General features: G+C 39.4%; 2 protein-coding genes across 3 annotated transcripts in view; one reads left to right on the top strand and one right to left on the bottom strand.

The window, feature by feature from the left end:
* Positions 1-14,726, top strand: part of zcchc24 (zinc finger, CCHC domain containing 24) — a 39,491-nt gene extending 24,765 nt beyond the window's left edge. The window contains exons 3-4 of the mRNA XM_061744700.1: positions 3,901-4,065; positions 9,663-14,726. Coding sequence (XP_061600684.1) covers positions 3,901-4,065; positions 9,663-9,776 — 279 coding nt within the window. The 3' untranslated portion in view covers positions 9,777-14,726. The remainder of the gene's footprint in view (positions 1-3,900; positions 4,066-9,662) is intronic.
* Positions 1-18,317, bottom strand: part of ppifa (peptidylprolyl isomerase Fa) — a 49,520-nt gene that overhangs the window by 29,232 nt on the left and 1,971 nt on the right. The window contains exons 5-6 of one of the 2 annotated variants that reach the window (XM_061745354.1): positions 17,874-17,949; positions 17,598-17,765 (exon numbers count right to left, since the gene is read on the bottom strand). In XM_061745354.1, coding sequence (XP_061601338.1) covers positions 17,630-17,765; positions 17,874-17,949 — 212 coding nt within the window. In that variant the 3' untranslated portion in view covers positions 17,598-17,629. Of the gene's footprint in view, positions 1-16,142; positions 17,766-17,873; positions 17,950-18,317 lie in introns of those variants that run through there. The other variant, XM_061745353.1, reaches the window with a different exon arrangement.

Below are 18,317 nucleotides of genomic sequence, written 5' to 3'. Positions count from 1 at the left end.
TTTTTTTTCAAGGACACAGGGCTCAAGACTTGGGATTTAAAAGCTAAATATTGTCAAAGCAAAAAAAAAAAACGAATCACACAGACACCATCGGCGGATTCTTACCACTGAACAACTAAAACTCTTTAAATTGCTGAGATCTTTCCATTTAGGTTTCCCGTTAAGCTTGAGTGATTTTATTTGCAGAGACCGAAGAAAAACAAAACACATCCTCCCTAACCGGCTCCTCTCAAGAGTGCTGCTTGGTGTGATGACGCAGTTCCACCAAATTAGTCATTATAGTGATGAGAAGAAATTGTAAATATTGTTCTAAAAAGGTTATTTTTCTGAAAATCAAGCCCAACTTAAATATTTACTCTGCCACTCCATTTTTTTCCCGGCTGATTTGTGATGAACCGCATCAGAATAAAGGGAATGATGCGCCTTGAAACCCTGATGCTGGCTCCATTAGCGCCATTAGCTGCTGTGTGTTTTGTTTTTTTGTAATGCTTCTCTAAATCTAAATCAGTGATGGCACAACAGTGCGGGTGTTATTGTGGCATTGTTTCCCGTGTGTTTAGGAGTCCACTGGAACGCTCAGTGCTGAGGATTGTGCCCGTGGAAGTCGTGACTGCAGAACCGAAACTCTTTATCTAAGACCTCCATGAGCGGCGGTGTGTCGCAATGGTCTGACAACAGCTGACCGCAATACTCAGATTTATGACTCCAAATGTCCAAATACGCTCTGTGGCCGTTTGCAGTCCTGAAAAATGATTTTGCACATGGTTTTCATATGTGAAGTGATACATTTTAGTAGATAGGAAATTTGCTCAGTTACTGCTTTTTCTGTTATCTCCATCCGGATTTCGTCTCTAAATCTGTCAGTTGAAGTTCAAGATTGCACAAAACTTTAAGAAGTGGAATGTGATCAAATTTTATCGTTGTTCCATGTCACTTTCTCTGAAATGGCAAAATAAGGCAAATTATTCAGATTTATGCAGTTCCTCCACAAAATCAGATTTTTTTGATTATGCAATCAACATGAAACCTTGTGTTTTCATGTTAATATACAGTATATAGTTCATTTGACCAGTTAGTAAACACCAGTTGTTGCATTTCAGGCCTGCAACACATACCAAAAAGGTTTGGACAGTGGCCTAAAGCTTTAACTACTTTACAATGTGGTCATTCCTTCTCACAACACGTTAAAGGCATTCTTGCACTGAGAATACCAAGAAAAGAAGTGCTTCAGTTGTTTTTTTGTCCCGTTCTTCATGGAAACACATATTAAGACATGAAACAGTGGGTTCTACTCGTTCTCTACTGAGAATAAGTCAGGGCTGCATGCAGGTCAGTTGAGCACTTTTGCGTAGTGTTGCATCGTGTTACTTAAAGATATATGGACAGTTCTCTCACTGTTTTGAAAGCAGTATATGTCACCTTTTCTGCATTAAGGAGTATAAATTACCTTTGTCAAGGGCACTGATAAAACCCTGTATCATCCCCGATCCTGGCCTGTTGGATTTGTCGCTGATAAAAATTTGGATGGTCCTTTGCATCTTTTCAGCTACTTCATCCAAAAAAGATCTGGAGTACCAATTCTTTTGACCAAATGACATGCTCTCCCTGCATGACAGTCCATCCCAGATTCCTACGAGTCCAAAGACATCAACGTCACCTCTGACACAAGATCAACACAAAGCTTTTTTTTTCCTCTGTAAAGTTTTAGTGGCATTAGTGGACGTTCAGAGCAGGTTGAACATTGGTAATCCCCCGAATATGTGATTAAATCAGCCATTAATGAATGACGGCGGGATTGGAGGTAACAGGTGTCCCACTTCTCCTTTATGAGCTGAAATTCCTCCAGACTTTACTTTTTTAAGCAATGTAGAAGGAGAAATATCCAAATTCTTTCTGTTTTTGGGAAACTGCTTTTTGTTGCTTTCTCACGCATTTGTTGACAATGTGGAAATCATACACTCATCTACGTTCCTCTAAGGGACACGTTCATGGATGAAAGTCAAAGAAAAGCTTCTGAGCATGATAAGAAAACAGAACCGGGGAATAAAATCTAGTAGTTTTTATACGCGTTCCTGTTACGTTCCAAGTACTTTGTGTCGACTTTTACGGTAATGTTTAGATATTTTTTGTAAAATCCCACTCAGATACTTTGCACTTGGACTTTCAGCTCATCTGAAAGTACTCAGCTGAAGACGGAGTGTGATGTGCAGCGAAAAGGCCAAGGCCAGAGCCTGAAATCAGCGTGGAGCGAGACTGGAATGGTCATGAGGTGGAGGAGTGCTGTTTCTGTCCCGCTGGGTTCTGGCTGCAGGAAGATTTCTTACATCCGAGCGAGCAGCTGTGATGGGAAATGATCTGTGTGTTCAACTTTCCCAATGAATAATGAGAGGGTTACAGTCGGACCCCACCCCCAGGGTAGTACTCCCAGTGTTTTGATCAATTTACTTTGTAACTCAAAGCTGCCAAAACGATTTTACCCAACACTGTGGAATTGCTGCATATTGTTTTTTAAAGAGTGAGAAATTCAGCCTGTTTATAGTCGGACCCTTTGGTGGTCAGACCATCCGTAGCCGAGCATCCAAACTAAACATGGTCATTTGATTGTCTTACAGATTGCCTATTGATTGAATCATGGCAGCACTGTCACTTTGTGAAATCTTGTGTGGTGTAGGCCAGCAGAAGTCAGATTTTCCACAGTGGAAGATGCAAAGCTGACAATGGGGTTGAGGTCATGCTGTAGAGGGGCTGGATCGAAGCACAGGCTAGCTGGTGCTGATGCAAAGTGCTGACGTCTGTTTGGAAAGTGCCAGATGCTGCTGATTTAAGTTTCTATTACTCATACCTAGGCCGGAGCCCAGTGAGGGAAGTCCAGAGGTGCAGACTGTACCCCCACCTCTTCTCACTCTCATCACCCCTATACTCTCCACATCCACCCCAAAAACCTGCAGCCAATGTTAAAGTGATTATAAAAATGCTACATTCTCCAAAGGCGAGTCAGGAATGGACATTTATGATTTCACTTTTAAGGCAGAGCATTTCCTGACTTGGTGGAGAACTACCATATGCTGCGTGCACAGTGTACATTAAGATTGCTTCTTTCCTTCATGTCTAATTTTCGTCTGTGCAAGAAAGCATTTCCAGAATTCCCTGGTGGTCCATTTACAACGTCTTTCTCCTATGCAGGGCCTCGTTTACCTAAATTACCATTTCCAGTCCGATAATGGCCGTCACAAGGCAAATGCAAATTCTTGGATGATTTTTTCCCCTCTTTTAAAAGCTTTTAAAAAGATATACAAAAGCTCAGGCAAACTTACAAATCAGTGAATGTTTTTTTCCCCCTCCTGGCAGTGAGGACAGCTATTGATCCATCCTTTTAATGATGTCAGAAGTGTATTTGTTTTTGACATGCTTTTAGGGGGAAGAATGTTACTTTTTTCCCCAAATGTCATCATTGCTCAAATAAAGCTGAAAACATGAAGTCATCGGGGCGGCTCCCCTTGACAATATTGCCCTTGGGCTAGTGCTTTTTCATGGCTGACTGACTGTTTGCAACCATCTCCCTCTCAAGAATCAGGGAAGTAATTTAACACAGCTGTTATGGAAGTAAACTTCAGTTACAAAACCTCACGATGAGCCAAAACCATTTGCAGGAGTTGTCTTGTGATGGAGTTGAATATTTTAGCACGACAAGGACGGTAACACCCAGCTGTCAGCCCACCAAGCATCATTGTCCAACTGAGTGCAATAATGCAGCTTCAAAGTTTTCCTCTGCATTGAAAAGAAAACAAACTTTATGCATTAATATTCCAAGCATTAGCTATGTGGTCAAGAATGCAGATATGACTGATATTACCACATGTGCACACTTTTTATCGTTTTGATTTTTGTTTTCTTTCTTAGGCCAGACCAAAGGGTGAAGGACTGACACCCTATCAGGGGAAAAAAAGATGCTTTGGAGAGTACAAGTGCCCCAAGTGCAAGAGGAAGTGGATGAGTGGAAACTCCTGGGCTAACATGGGACAAGAATGTATCAAATGCCACATTAATGTCTATCCACACAAACAGGTACTACAAGTTGCACAGTGTTCGCTCTCTGGGACCTCATTACTCATACGGTTTGACTCAAAACTTGGACCATCTTGACCACAGTCAACTGAGTTCAGACTCTGGTTTACATATTGTTTTGAGCATATTCCAGATGTCCTCATTAAAATGAAATAAGAATCATACCACTTAAAATTATGTGGCAATAAACCAGTATTGAATAAACAAATGTTTTTTTTTCCCCGAACCATGAAAGTTTAAGATTATTTAAGTGCATGTCATCAGGTTTTAAAGCAACATTTATTTAATAATGGTTCACAGACACAAACAAACTCAGATGGGAATGAGGCTTGTACAGCTGCAGAAATCCCCCTCAGGTTTAATGCGAAAACTTGAAATTATATTGACCATGGCGTGTTTTTTCTAACCAGTCAAAAAGAATCAACATGCTGAGAAACTATCTACAGGTATGTGGCGTAATGCTAAAAGAAAAGATTTTTCTGAGATTTTTGAGTATAGAGATGAAATAAGAATCCACTGTTTTCCAACTGAACGCAATCCTTTCCTCAACAATTGACTTTTTAATATTAATGGTTTAGTATTTTTCTTCTCTACACTCCTCCACATCCACTTTGTAAATTAAATTTGCGGTGGCGGGAGCCACTCCTTGTTTTATGCTCCACTCTTTTACAACTTGGATGAAATGAAGCTGGAAAGGGACAACGTTCTGCAAATTTATTCTAAATATCTGGCGAGGAATGAAAGCCTTTCAAGACAATGGGAAGATGATTAATAATTTATTGCGAACTATTGTTTATTCCATTGCTTAGTCCTCATTAGTGTTAGATCTTGACCAAAAACAATAATTCTACTCACTGCCAGTACTTAAATATTTTACACCATTTATTTCTATTGGATTAACTTGTGAGAAAAGCTTGCTCTTTTCTGCCTTTATGTCTTGTGTGAAGCTGCAATTAAACTCCCCGATGTCATCCGCCTGACAACTCCCCCATCTCCACCATCATCACATAAAATCAACCGCTAACATCTGTGCCCACTAGTATCAAAAGTCCCTCGATCATAGTGCTTTCAAGGCAGGACTTTTGCACGTTATTCTGCCTCGTTTTGTGTGTGAGCAAATATGAAAGGTAGTGACAGAGGCACAACAAACAAGTGTCTTCAGCTGTGGATTCTTAAAGATCCCATCAAGGTGCAGTACTGCCTCCTTAGTGTTTGTCTCAAAGGCATTTCGGCATCGCAGAGTCAGAAGAGGATCCCTTTCTTTGTGTTTTTCATCCACGGCCAGGAGGAAGTCCCTGACATCTCTACGTCGTTCAGTCAGTGCAGAATAAATGCTATTATAAATCAATGTTTCCACTTGGTTGTTCCAGTGTGATGAACACAGCAGTTCTGATTTTAGCATGTCTGTCATTGCTGGGATTTTTGTTCTGTTACTGTAACTGCAGGTAGGAAGATGCCAAGCTGGCTTTAGTAGGTTGCTAAGGAAGGAAAGAGGTGGTAACACAGCCGGTCCAGTCTGCCTCTCTGACCAATGCGAATTCTTGCTTTTTAACTAGATGTGTTGGCTACACGTCGGTCCTGATCATAGACTGCATAAAACCATTGATAAAACATTAGGTCATGTGACCTATTGATTTCTGATCTGCAGATTTGAAGCCCATTTTTCTTCATATGGGGCACAGCCATGTTGCTCGAGAAGCTGATGGGAACACGGCCAGTGCATGTCAATCAAAGTTAGCTTAGGCTCCTAGCTCCTTCATCTGAAGCTCATCGAACTATCTGCAGAGCTGCCGTGAGATGTTTACAGCGGGATATACCGTTTAACATCTTGACTCGACGGTGAAATCTAAAATGACAGTCGTGTTTAGCCGACGCTGGGTTGATATGGATGGTTGCTTCACTGAGCTCAGCAGCATGACGATTATGGTTGTGAACAGTTACCCATTGGCTGAGCTGACTATCAATCAACCAATCATATTAGACAGAAATGCAAATGCTTTCTATAAGTTATCCTGGCTTGGTACAAAAACAAAATCAGAGTTGTCATGGGTGTGAAATCAAGTGATTGAGACCAAAAGATTTGTAAAAATGTTGTAAATTTGCTGTAAATAAATATGTAAATATCTTTATTGCTGCTCTGAGATCTGCTTGGAGATTGACTCCCTTTTGGTGGCAGCATCTAGTGACCAGTTGAGGATCTGGAACAAAACCTATTTCTGCATGAGACTCAACCTGAAAGCTGGATGGTTTGTTGATTGATCCTGACAGCAGGCTTTCTTGCAAAATATCCATGATGCTCTCTGCACGGAGTTAAGTGCCACCTTTCCAGATGGCCATACAGCACTTGTGCCGCTGGACAGCTCCATTACTGCCTCTCCCCAGACAGAAGAGATGCGGGACAATGTCGGAACAAAACGTTCTGTTATACCGCCTCTGTGCATTTCACACAGCACAGCAAGGCAAGCTAAAGGTGTTACAGGGAGGGGCAAACTGGCTGTGTGATTGGGATTGTGTACATGTCCAAGGAGGAACAGAGGCAGTTTAGCAATTATTTCAGTTTCTTCGACAATGTTATGTGGCCACTGTCGCAAAAGGGCCAAAGAGTTCCCTCCTTTGACATGAATTGAGGAAATCTTTGTGAGCCACAATGCATTTGGTTATGAGCATGATTTTTTGTTTCTTTTTTAGTTTTGTGGTGATAGAGGCCGCTAGGGGCTATAGACAGAGGGGAAGACAGGCAGGAAAGAGTGACAGGCTGTCACTCAAACCTGCGCTGCCTGCACAAGGATAATAGCCTCTGTAAATGGTGCCCGCTCAAGGGTCCCGGGTACGAGCATCATTTCCACAGGAAATGCTGACATGCTGATTTTTTTCAAGATCTTGATTTTGGTCGCTTCACTTTTACGATTACAGTTGTCGCTTATCTGCCCATAACCCACAGTAGTTAACCTCTTTTTTGAGTAAATGGCATGATCCCATCACTCCATGGACCAAGCTAACAAGCTACCAGACAGTAAATCACAAATATGACACAAAACTATTTTTGACTACTGAAAATTTCTGGCTTTGAAAAAATACATAAAAAACTAAAACTTGTAATTAATGTCTCTTTTCCAGGTTAAGTAGAGGGAAAAATGGAAACATAATGAGAAAATAATATGGAATAACTGAAAAAAAAGGAAAATAAATTGTTGCACCCTCTCTGAGTTTTATAAAGTCTTTGAAACATGGACTTCACTTCATCAATAACAGCATACAGTTGAAACCAGAAGTTTACACACACTGTGCACAAAGACACATAACATTTTTTGTCTCACTGTCTGATGTTAAATAAGACTAAACAGAATTTCTTAGTATATTTTAGATTACTTATTACTTAGGTCAAAAGTTTGCATACACAAAAAGGACTATTTTGTAAATAATGTGGGGAAGCCCAGATGATGATGTCATGGGTTTGGAAGCTCCTGATAAGTTAACTGACAACATGTGAGTTAATTGAAGGCACACCTGGGAATGTATTTTAAGGCCACATCTCAAACACTCTGCTTCCTTGTTTGAAATCATAGGAAAATCAAAAGAAATCAGCCAAAAAAAAAATCAGGGAGAGAATTGTGGAGCTCCACAATTCTGGTTCATCCATGGGTGCAATTTCCAGATGTTTGAAGTTCAAACAATTATATGCAAATATAAACATCATGGGAAGGTCGAGCCGTCACACCACTCAGGAAGGAGATTGGTTATGTGTCCCAGAGTGAACGTGTTTTGGTCCAAAATGTGCGAAATTAACCCCAGAACAAAAGCTAAAGACCTTATGAAGATGTTGAATGAAGCTGTAAGAAGTCATTATCCACAGTCCTGCACTGACATGGCCAGTCAGCATGAACAAAGCCATTACTCCTTTAGAAACATTGTGGCATTTAGCAAAATGAAATAATTTTGGTAATGCTGACCATCAGAAACAAGAGAGGTTTAGTCTGATTTAACTTCAGACAATGAGGCAAAAACATGTTCTGCATCTTTTTGCACAGTTGTATTTAAGCTTCTGGTTTCAACTGTATTTCACTGATCAGGTTCTAACTTTACCGCTCAAAAGCTGATGTGATGAAACCTTAGCAGCAGTAAGTTTTTTTTTTTTTTTTACTTCCCATCATAACTTCTTTTAATTAGATTGGGATCCAGACTCAGCCATGCCCTTAAGTGGATATATACTGCAGGATGCTTTCCTTAGAAAGCTCTGTAGGAAGAAGCAATATAATCCTGACAACTCTGTTCAGGCGTGAAGGATGGTTTACATTTGGTTTTACTGAATGTAAATGCAATTTACTTCAACTGATTTCCTCAGTCCAGTCACAAACACTGACTGCTGTTTTTTTTTCTTCATTTTCTAAGGCATATTGCCTTGAATGTGCTTTCCTTACATTATGATGCCATCTTTGCTTTTACAACTTTCCCATTCTGTTTTCCTGTCTCCAAGTTGTAGACGCAGGTGACTGGGAACAACATCTTTTGTAACTCTGTGTTGAATTGGCGTAATGAAGAAGTTGTATAATCCTTTCCATTGTTTCAGCCGACACCTCTTGTTGGGATCATGTTTCCTGTCAGTCAGCCAGGTGCAACAGATCGTTAAAATGTCTGCAAAGTTTCTCCTTCAAGTGCAGGATAATGTGCATGATCACACCCGTGTAGATGTTTTCTTTTAGAAGTGATTGCATCATTTTACTTAGACTTAATCTGGGAAAAACAAAAGAAAAGAACATTTCTGTTTCCGTTTTTTTTTTTATAAATGCAGAATCTTCAGTTGTTACATGAAATATTTTAGTGTCATATCTGTGATTTCTTGGTTTCCTTCCAAATAAAACAGTGAGTCCATAGTTTTAGTCTGGGATCGTACAATTCAGCAGGGAAGAGGTCTGCCGCTATGGGGCTTGAACTTAGTGTGCTCTAAGCACTGACGGGACACCGTAAAATATACATCATATTTTCCAGTTTTCCTCAAGGATCTAATGTCTTTGAAACAGCAACAGTAAAGTCTCTGTACTTGCTGGCAGACTCATTAGTGGAAGACTGAAATATCTCCTTGTAATGACCCACAGTGACCTGGTTTCCTTTAGTTAGACTGCTTCTAATAAATAAAGGTTTTGTAAAAAGCTCTGAGAAAAAAAAAGATAAGAAATAAAAATGTCCAGATGGACTGTTAAAAATCACCTCCAAACGTGCTGGAGCGTAGCATCCCCCCCTGATAATGATTCCAAACTGAGCCGATGCATATGTTTCCATACAGGTCATGGTGATCGAATACATAATGGACGTTTTTCTTTAATATGCTGCTGTAAAAGTGCGCCGCAACTTTCCACAGCTGATGGTGCAGTGCCATATCTCTGCAACTAATTGTGTTTGGTACACGTCTGGCCTGTGGAGAATGCTGAAGCGGTGTTGGAGGCCAGATTAGTTAAGCCTACAACAGAGCTGAATCGCCTGCCAAAAAAAACAAAAAGAACTGCTTGCACCACTCAGGGGTTTATGGCATTTGTTTACTGCTTTCTTCCTTCAGTTTCAAGTTTGACTTTTCCTTATTTTTGTGTCTTCTGTATCTCCAGCGGCCTTTAGAGAAGCCGGATGGCCTGGATGTGTCCGACCAGAGCAAAGAGCACCCGCAACACCTATGTGAGAAGTGTAAAGTCCTGGGCTACTACTGCCGCCGCGTGCAATAATCGTCTTTATCCAGAGGGAGAGAGGAACTGTTGTGTCCCGAGTCCTGCCACCTGGCATCCCGCCAGCCCAGTTCACAACCAGGTTCCCCTCCACCTTGCCCCGCGCGGGTCATCCCCTCCGTGTTACCCCTCTGTATCCATAAATGGTTGCTCTAATACTGCCTTCCTTCTCTGCCACAGCAATCCTCCCCCTCTCAGCCACCTTTGTTACACACAGCTCACTCAGTTTTCATGTCTCCATCAATGATTTTATTGACCATTAGATCCGGAAAGGAGGGGAACGCGTTTACTGAGGATCGATCTCTTCATGTGCTTTTCATCAAAAGCGAAAAAGAAAAGTGAAAATGACATATATCAGCAACAGCATTGCTCCAACTCTGTGTTTAACAGCAGCTGATTATTGTATTGATGAATTAGCACTAGACATGTATTGGTGTCACTGACAATATTGATCTAAATACTTTACCTCACCTTGGGGTTTGTTGGCTTTGTGTTTACAGAGTTCTGCCTTCCATTTCCCTGCCAAATGAAGAGTGTGATGATGAAATGAACATTTAACCAGGTCTTCTAGTGATGGTATAATGTATCTAGAGGCCTCTTATGTCTTGCCGTTTTAGGATCAGCAGCACATCTTATTAACTGTGAATTAACGGGGATAAATTGCCATATATCCCTAGCTTACATTTCGCATATTTATTTCCTTTTTTGTCTAGTGTGCAATTTGAATTTTAACTGGGACATAAATATATATATATATATATATGTATATATACACACATATATATACATGTATATATGCACACACACACACATGTATTTTATGTTTGTATATCACATTATTGTGTAACTGCTTCCATGTGTCTTTAAAATCTACTGTAATTCAGTTATGTAGAGTCGCTCCTCGACTAAATTTTAGCTGGTCACGATTTCGATCCCCCACCATCGCAGAGTCATGTATTGTCACGTGAGCTTTGAGATATCTGTGGTGTTAAGTTGTTACAGATGCTAGGAATATTCTATTAACAAAAAAGTCAAACAAGAAGAAGCTGATAGAAAATGAGAGGACCTGCCTACCACAGTTTGAGTCACATTATGAAACATCGTTTTACAGGTTAGACTGTTAAAATGGATCAAACTTAATTTAGAAAGAAATGTAAGTTTCAATTTTAGTACCAAATGATACCGGGCAGCCCGATTCTGTGAGACAAAATTGAAATTTGAGAAGACAGTGTGTAGAAAAAGTTAAGCTTTTAAAGTTGATTAAGTGAAAGAAGAAGTTGGATTAGTGATGTGTTGATGCAGAAGATTTATAAGTTTATTAAAATATAAGACGGTGGGAATCAAACGGGCACAAAATCATGTTTTTATAAAGTGCCTACTTTCATAAACTTTAGCATTTAAGGAAGACAAGTGCGCATCTCGTTTATGTATATGATTGTACAGATCCAAAGCACTTCAAAGGAATTTCATTTAGTTTTGAATTATTGAAACGTGCCTTTCATGGATCATTTTGAATAGGAATTGTGAACTTTTTAACATGTACTGTATTTCAAAGCCTTACTAAAGCTGGCTGACAACATTTTGTATAGAAATTTGCTTCATGTGCCTTATAAAGTGTCAAAAAGCGGCCATCTGAAATTTTGATAAGATGTGTTTTAGAAGGGCTCAGAGGTGGAGCAGGGTGCGTGCATGTGGCAGCTGTGATCTAGAGAAAGTTTGAGGAAGGTTTAAGATGTGACAAAGTGAAAGACGGCCAGTGTTAGAGGCTGAACTGGCGTGGTTGGTGTTTGCTTCGATGCAGTTTTGCTAGGCTGGAGGCACGGACATGAGCCAGCACTTCCAGCTGGCAATAACAATCTTACTGTGGCCCGTTGTCATGGAATATCAACAAAGATCTTATTTCCAAGTCAATCCACACAACAGAATGAAACCGTGGACCTCCTGCTTTGTTTTATCCATTTATTCAAGGAACGGGGGCTTTTTTGAAGAAAAAATACACATGGTTACTCGCTGAACTGGGAGCGATAATGGTACATTAGAGTGTGGAGAAATTTACTTAAATGCCGACTGTTAAGTTGAAAGGGCACTCCAGTGATTCAGGATGACTGTTTCACAAAATTGAAAGACTTGCAAGACTAAAAACATTAAAGATGCACGCAGCGGATGAGGCACCACCTATTTTTCTTGTCTGTTAAAGCCTACGCTTAAAATAAATAACGTAATGCACCGGAGCATCTTTCATAGAGTTCCCTGCATTTTAAATGTTGACATGGCTGGCAATAGTGTTTTAGTACGCCAGTTCAAACCTGGTATTATAATGCAATTGAGGGCCACCTCACCACTTGATATAAATAATTAAATTAACACCTACACTATTTCCATTTGCATTGACCAAATGTGTTGTTTTAAAGATGGATTAAGCCGTTGCATGCAGCCGTGCACTCCTTGTTCATCATCTGCAGGAAACGAACTGCTTATGCAAAGGACATCTGTATGGAAGGTGGTCCTTCAATGTGGCCCAGGACACGCTGCTTAAACGCAGATAAACAAAATGCGACCATGTGCCGTGCAGACCAAGTATAAGTGGAGTCTGAATCACATCATCTCAGAGCACATCGAGTCATTCACACCTGCGGATACGCAATTTGCAGCGGATGCGACCCCCCCCCCCCCCGGTTTTGCTACACCGGGTTTCTGCAGAAATGCAGACACATCTGATTTACTTCATACGTCGTCATTCTGATATCACTAAGGTACTGAACCCTGGTGAAGCTCAAACAAAGTTCAAGTTCAAACAAATAGTTAAACTAACCTTAGATCTGTTATTGGTTGTTAAAGAATGTAAACTTGTTAGGGACTGAAACAGCATGAACTGAGGCAGTTTTGAGTTGGAACAGAATATGTTTGCAGGAAAATGCTAATTAATGTAAACAGAGAGCAATGGATCTATGTCAAAATAAATTGCTATTGAAGGCCTCTTAAATAGACTCAAGAATGCCTTTCCACGTAACTTACAGTGTGCCTTTTAACTTTGTACATGTAAAAAGAAGTGTTTGTAAAGGCTTTACAGACTTAAAAGCTCTTTATTTTTACCTGAGTCTATTGCCCCCGGGACTAACATCAATTGTCATACATTCTTGCTCAAAACGGCTTCAATTCACATCTTTTTGCTCCATAACCAAAGTTTCTGCTCCTTACCACCTAATATTAAACCTCGGGTTTGTTTAACTCTTGAACGTTCCTTTAACTGAGTAAAATTGGTGGAGTGCCCCTTTTTAAAGAAACGATTTGTCAATTGCGCATCTATATTTAGTCTCGTCAAAGGCCACCGCTGTTGGGAACAATCCATTTTTTCTTACTGTTAATGTCTTTTCCTTTGTTGCAATGTCGCTACTCTATCAGATAACAGGAACCTGACTGTCCAAGTCATACCACGCCTGATGCCTTATGGAATAACCTCATAAAACAAGTAAAAATGTCTAGCGATTCATGAAGTTCTGGCAGAACGGAAATTAATCCTGCGAGAGTGTTATTCAGGCCAGAGACGTGTTACGAAGAAGTCCTTTTAAACGGCAAACCGTGAGCCAATATAAGCAGCTGATGGGATATGCTTAAAAAAAAACAAAATAGTTGCTTTTAGACATAGTGTCTTGAATTACTTGACTTTTCTTGTACCTTTGCAGTTCAAATTTGTTATTTTCTATGAATATAGATGTGTATTTTGGAAGACTTAATAGATGTTGAAAATTCTAAAGCAATCTGCAGACTCGAGTTATTTCCCTGAAAAAGATCGATATTTTTTATGTATATATTTGATGGCCATCATTTTCAATGACGTGTTAAGCAATATTAAAGCTTTTTTTTGTGTGAAGAAGGGCCTATTGCTGAGAAATAATCAAAGCTGGGAGTTTTTTTTGTTTTTTTTCCTTTGTTTTACAAAAATCTGAGGGGTTATCCTGCAGAAATATTTATGGAGAGACTTTTTACAACACTTTTTTGTATAGAATATGCAACAAAGTTACACAAAGAAGGAAATATTGATATCTGCATAGATTATTATATTAAAAAAAGAAGCTGGTACATAATTAATACCCTTTCTCAATTACAAGCCATTGTATGTTTGTGTTTTGTTTTATAAAGTTATCAGTGTTGATTAACCATGTTACTCAGTTGCTATGTGACTAATTACGAGCTGCCATTTACATCCACACAGCCACGTGTATTCATTCTTGTAAACAATATTATGAAGATATATTGTGTTAATGTGCAGAAAATAGCTGTTTTTTTTCTTATTATTTAGTGATGGATATTCACCACTGTATAAGCACATTAAACTGTGAGATGTAGTTTGCTTAAAGCAGCAACAAGAAACTATTATAAAAGGTTTTCAGTAGTTTAGGAAGTATATACTTTCATTAAGGAAGCCTGTGTGACAAAGAACTGTTTTAGAGTTTGCATGTGCATGTGTTTGGAGTTGAATTAAATATTATCCTGTGCAATGTGTACTTATTTAAAATCTTCACAGTAGTTTGTTACAGTTTTTTAACTTTACCAGCTACGCCTGTTTATTAGTCCTGAAGTTTTTCATTTACCACGAGTGTAGCCTTTATGAATAACACATATTTACTGAATGTAATGTGTTAACACTTATGTGGTCAAGTTGGAAAGTTGTGTTTGCATTCTTTACTGTCTGTATTGAGATGTTTGTAATGCAGTATTGCAATAAATGTAATGTTTGAATTGGACAGAAGGCAGGCGTGAGGTTGGGAAGATAACAGGATTTTGGGGAAACAAGGACAGAGGAAGACCAGAAAGTCGACCACAGGTCTGTTATTTTTATGTCCATGAAACGGCATTCCAAAATGTGCCTTATTTGTTAGTTGGGAAAACATTTTAGTTGCTTTTAGTGCTGTTGAGAGTTTGGTGAATAAACTTTAAATTGAATTATAACTGCTTGGACTGAGTTGTTTAATTTGTTTGGGTTCTCTGCTGAATTACTGTTATCAGAAACTGAGAGGTGTTCACTTCCATTTCAGCCAAAAGCTACTCATTGTTTCCTGAGAGCTCCCATCTGCGCAGAAGTCATTATTTAAGCATATATGTTTTTACCATCTCTCTGTGCTGCGTCTCTGAGTGCAAGCTGGAACTATTTCACAAGATAGAGTTTGTAGATTGGGAGTTTTTGTTTCTTCTATTTTTCTTAAGTTTTATTCCCGGTTGCTTGTGTAATGCAGAAGGGAGAGAAACTTTTATGTCCTGTGAAAGTGATGAGAGATTGCATTCGCATAAAGCTGCCACGGCTCGACTCAGACAGTTAAGTGTGGACAGAAAAACGAAACAAAACACAGAGGACACCAACTGACACAGGGATGTGAGAGATAAGTGCAGACGTCTTCAGAAGAACCAGCTTGCATCGGTTGTGGAGATGTCATTGTTTCGCATGCGAGTTAAGACGTTGGCCACAGCGCCGTCGTGTTTTGGGCCAAGTTTCCACGCACAACGTTGGACATGCATTCCAAATATCTAAAACTAAACCAGAGGGTGGGGAACCAAATTATATCAAGTTTGTTACAACATCTCCAGCTCAAACAGAGGGTGAGCTGAAAAATCACTATGGCAACAATGTAATCTGAGAATTCAAACACACGGTGGAAGGTCAGGGCGCATATGCTTTCACTTAGGGGCAAGAGCCGCCTTTTCACATCGCTTCATTATTTACTTTCATAAAGTATTAGCTCGATAAGCAGCACCACCCAGTCTCTGGCTCTCAAACCTGCTCCGCACTCCTGCTTTCTCTCCGGACACTGTGTTTTAAGAGTGAAGGAGAAGAGAGAGTAGACTAAAGACATTTTCAGGTTCCTCTGTGCTTCCATCTTCACAGAGCCAGAAGTCTGCATATACATGACCTCTGTTAACTGTATCAGCATGATTTTTCAGCTCCAATAGGTGCATGTCACATCCTGCTCTGATGGACAGGAAGTCAGTATGTGCTGCTGGAGCACAGGTCTAAAAAAAGCTGCTGGATCTTTTCCGGGAAGCTTTAAAGCCAGCGGGGCTAGTGGCACGAGAGAGCAAATGTCCTGTATTCAGACCGAGGCTTGTAAAATCTACAAAATGCTCATGTATGCAGTCAAATGGCACTGTAAGTTACAATTGCATTTCTGAAAATGCTGGTGCCCTTTAAATCCAAGTAAAAACCCAGTATTAGCTTTAAATAGCACAAAGAACATATATCAAATGCTGAAACTGATGCCACCAAAATGTGTCCAAGTTCTGGGACTGAAACAAACTGTAAAAGTTATGTAACAGTAGAAAAAAAAAACAAAAGAAGAGAAGCACTTACTCCGTGGAAAAATACTGCAAGAGTTGAATTTAGTAATACTTTATTCGCCACCCAACAAAATAAATAATTGTTTTTAATAACAAAAAAAGTTTAAAAGCTTGAGATTTTTCAGAGAAGGACCTCATCAGCCTGATGCGTTTGTAGTTTGGCAACAACAGAGCTGGTGATGTCACACGAAAAATTTTAATTCATGCATGAACTTGCTCAGTAAACAACATATATGTAAAGTCAGAGCCAAGATTTTAATGTCCTTGGTGTACAGATGGTTTTTGTTCAAGATGACATCATCTGTGGTTAAGCTGCTATCCCTTCTTCTTTACTCTTGCCACTTTGCCTGCAGTCTCTTTCTGCACATGTAGATTGAAAACTGGCTTGGAGACCAAATAAAACTCAGTGAAACACTAATACCTCATTCCTGATGCTCTCACTGTTCCTCATCTTTGCTTAAAGCTGATCCAGTTTGTTTGTGATGATTAATGGGAAGAAATGGTTTAAACTTCCTCCATTGCAAAACAGCATCCAAACCAGTGTAGAAATATGTTTAAATATTCAGTGTTGTAACAAAAATTAATTCAGTAGAAAAACTCAAGAGGATAAAAAGGAAGACGGTTAGATTAGAAGTGCAGCAACAGGCGGCAACTAGAGCAATGCCATTATAAAACTCAATAATATGGTTTTCTTAAATGCCACAGAAAGAATTTTGGGCATAAAGAATCTGAATATATCTCTGAAACATTGAAAACCAACAGAAGGGCTTTAATCTTGAGGTCTATGGTGGAACTAAATACGGATGTTTTTCTTTTTATAGATATCATTGCATGGGTAAAACACTGTCAATAAAGTTCATTGCTGATAATCTAAGTAAAAATTGAAATTGTGAAGGCAGATAATACAGTGCAAATAAATATGCAAAATGTGCAATGCTGTATGTTTCAGAAATGCTAAGGTTTCTTGTTGTCTTGAACCAGTCAAGGCAGACTGAAGCATATTATTAAAGCAGCTTCGAGGGACAGTATCCACAATAGTGCAGGGGCGTGTTAATTTATATGACATGGGTGACTTGCACATCTGTGAAGCCATCAGGAAAAGGTCATGCTTATTTCAGCAAGACAATGCCACACCATAGTCTAATGTTGTCTTAAGAAACAAAAACAAACAAAAAAAGACAGACTGTTCAGCAGCCGTACATCCAACTCAAGAAACCTTGAACTTTCTCAGCTACAGAAACAGTCCCTCAGTTCATAAACCTACGAGTATTGTTATAAAAAAGTGTTTTTTTAATAAGAATGTTCCTTCCCATTTAACATTTTATACACCAAAATACTTTTAAAGTACTTTCATTTGAAGATAAGGTTAACACAATTATAATTTGTTAAATCAGCTTCAGTTAAAAAAGAAGAAAAAGTATCAATGTCTTGACTCCTTGTCTTTTTCTATTAATCATACAAGCACATACTATTTACACCTTCAATACCTACCTTCAAGCTTTCCATGGGAAGTCTTGTGAGGGTTATTTGATCTCCCCACAATCAGTGATGAGTATTTTCTTGATCACTCCCCCGTCATGTAACCCAAAGGATTCCATCTTGGTGACCACATCCATACCGTCCTTCACCTGCCCGAACACAACGTGTTTACCATCGAGCCTGACAAACCAAACAGAAAAAGGGACTTTAGGAACTGGTGAATGGGTTAGATCTGGACGCAGCAGGACAAAGTCTGTTAGGGAGCACAGAAAACAAGCAATAATTTACCATTCAGTTTTAGTCACACAGATGAAGAACTGCGAGCCGTTTGTGTTTGGCCCCGAGTTTGCCATTGAAAGTATTCCTGCAGATATGAAAAACAGCAATCAACAGAATGGTATGTACTCAAGAAAACATTGGTTTCTTTTTAACCACTGAACCAGGGGATGCAAGATATAAGTCCACAACAACAAGTCCTGTTTCTCTTTCCTAAGACTGATGTAATTTGGAATCATGAAAAACAAACTAAAGTGCTATAAAATGAACTGCATGTGGGTAAGGTTTATCCAAGGAAAGGGTTTTTTTAGTGCATGTTGACTAAAAGTAGGTCATGCACATGAGGATTGCAAAATCTATATGAACAGTAACTTTGATGGCTGCATGAGATTAGGTGCTGCCATCTAGTGGAGAAGCATTTGTATACAAAGATGCAAGATAATAGCTGCAGAGTGC

This window comes from Cololabis saira, chromosome 17 (assembly GCF_033807715.1).
Source record: "Cololabis saira isolate AMF1-May2022 chromosome 17, fColSai1.1, whole genome shotgun sequence".
Lineage (NCBI taxonomy): Eukaryota > Metazoa > Chordata > Actinopteri > Beloniformes > Belonidae > Cololabis > Cololabis saira.
This window is presented reverse-complemented; position numbering and strand designations above follow the sequence as displayed.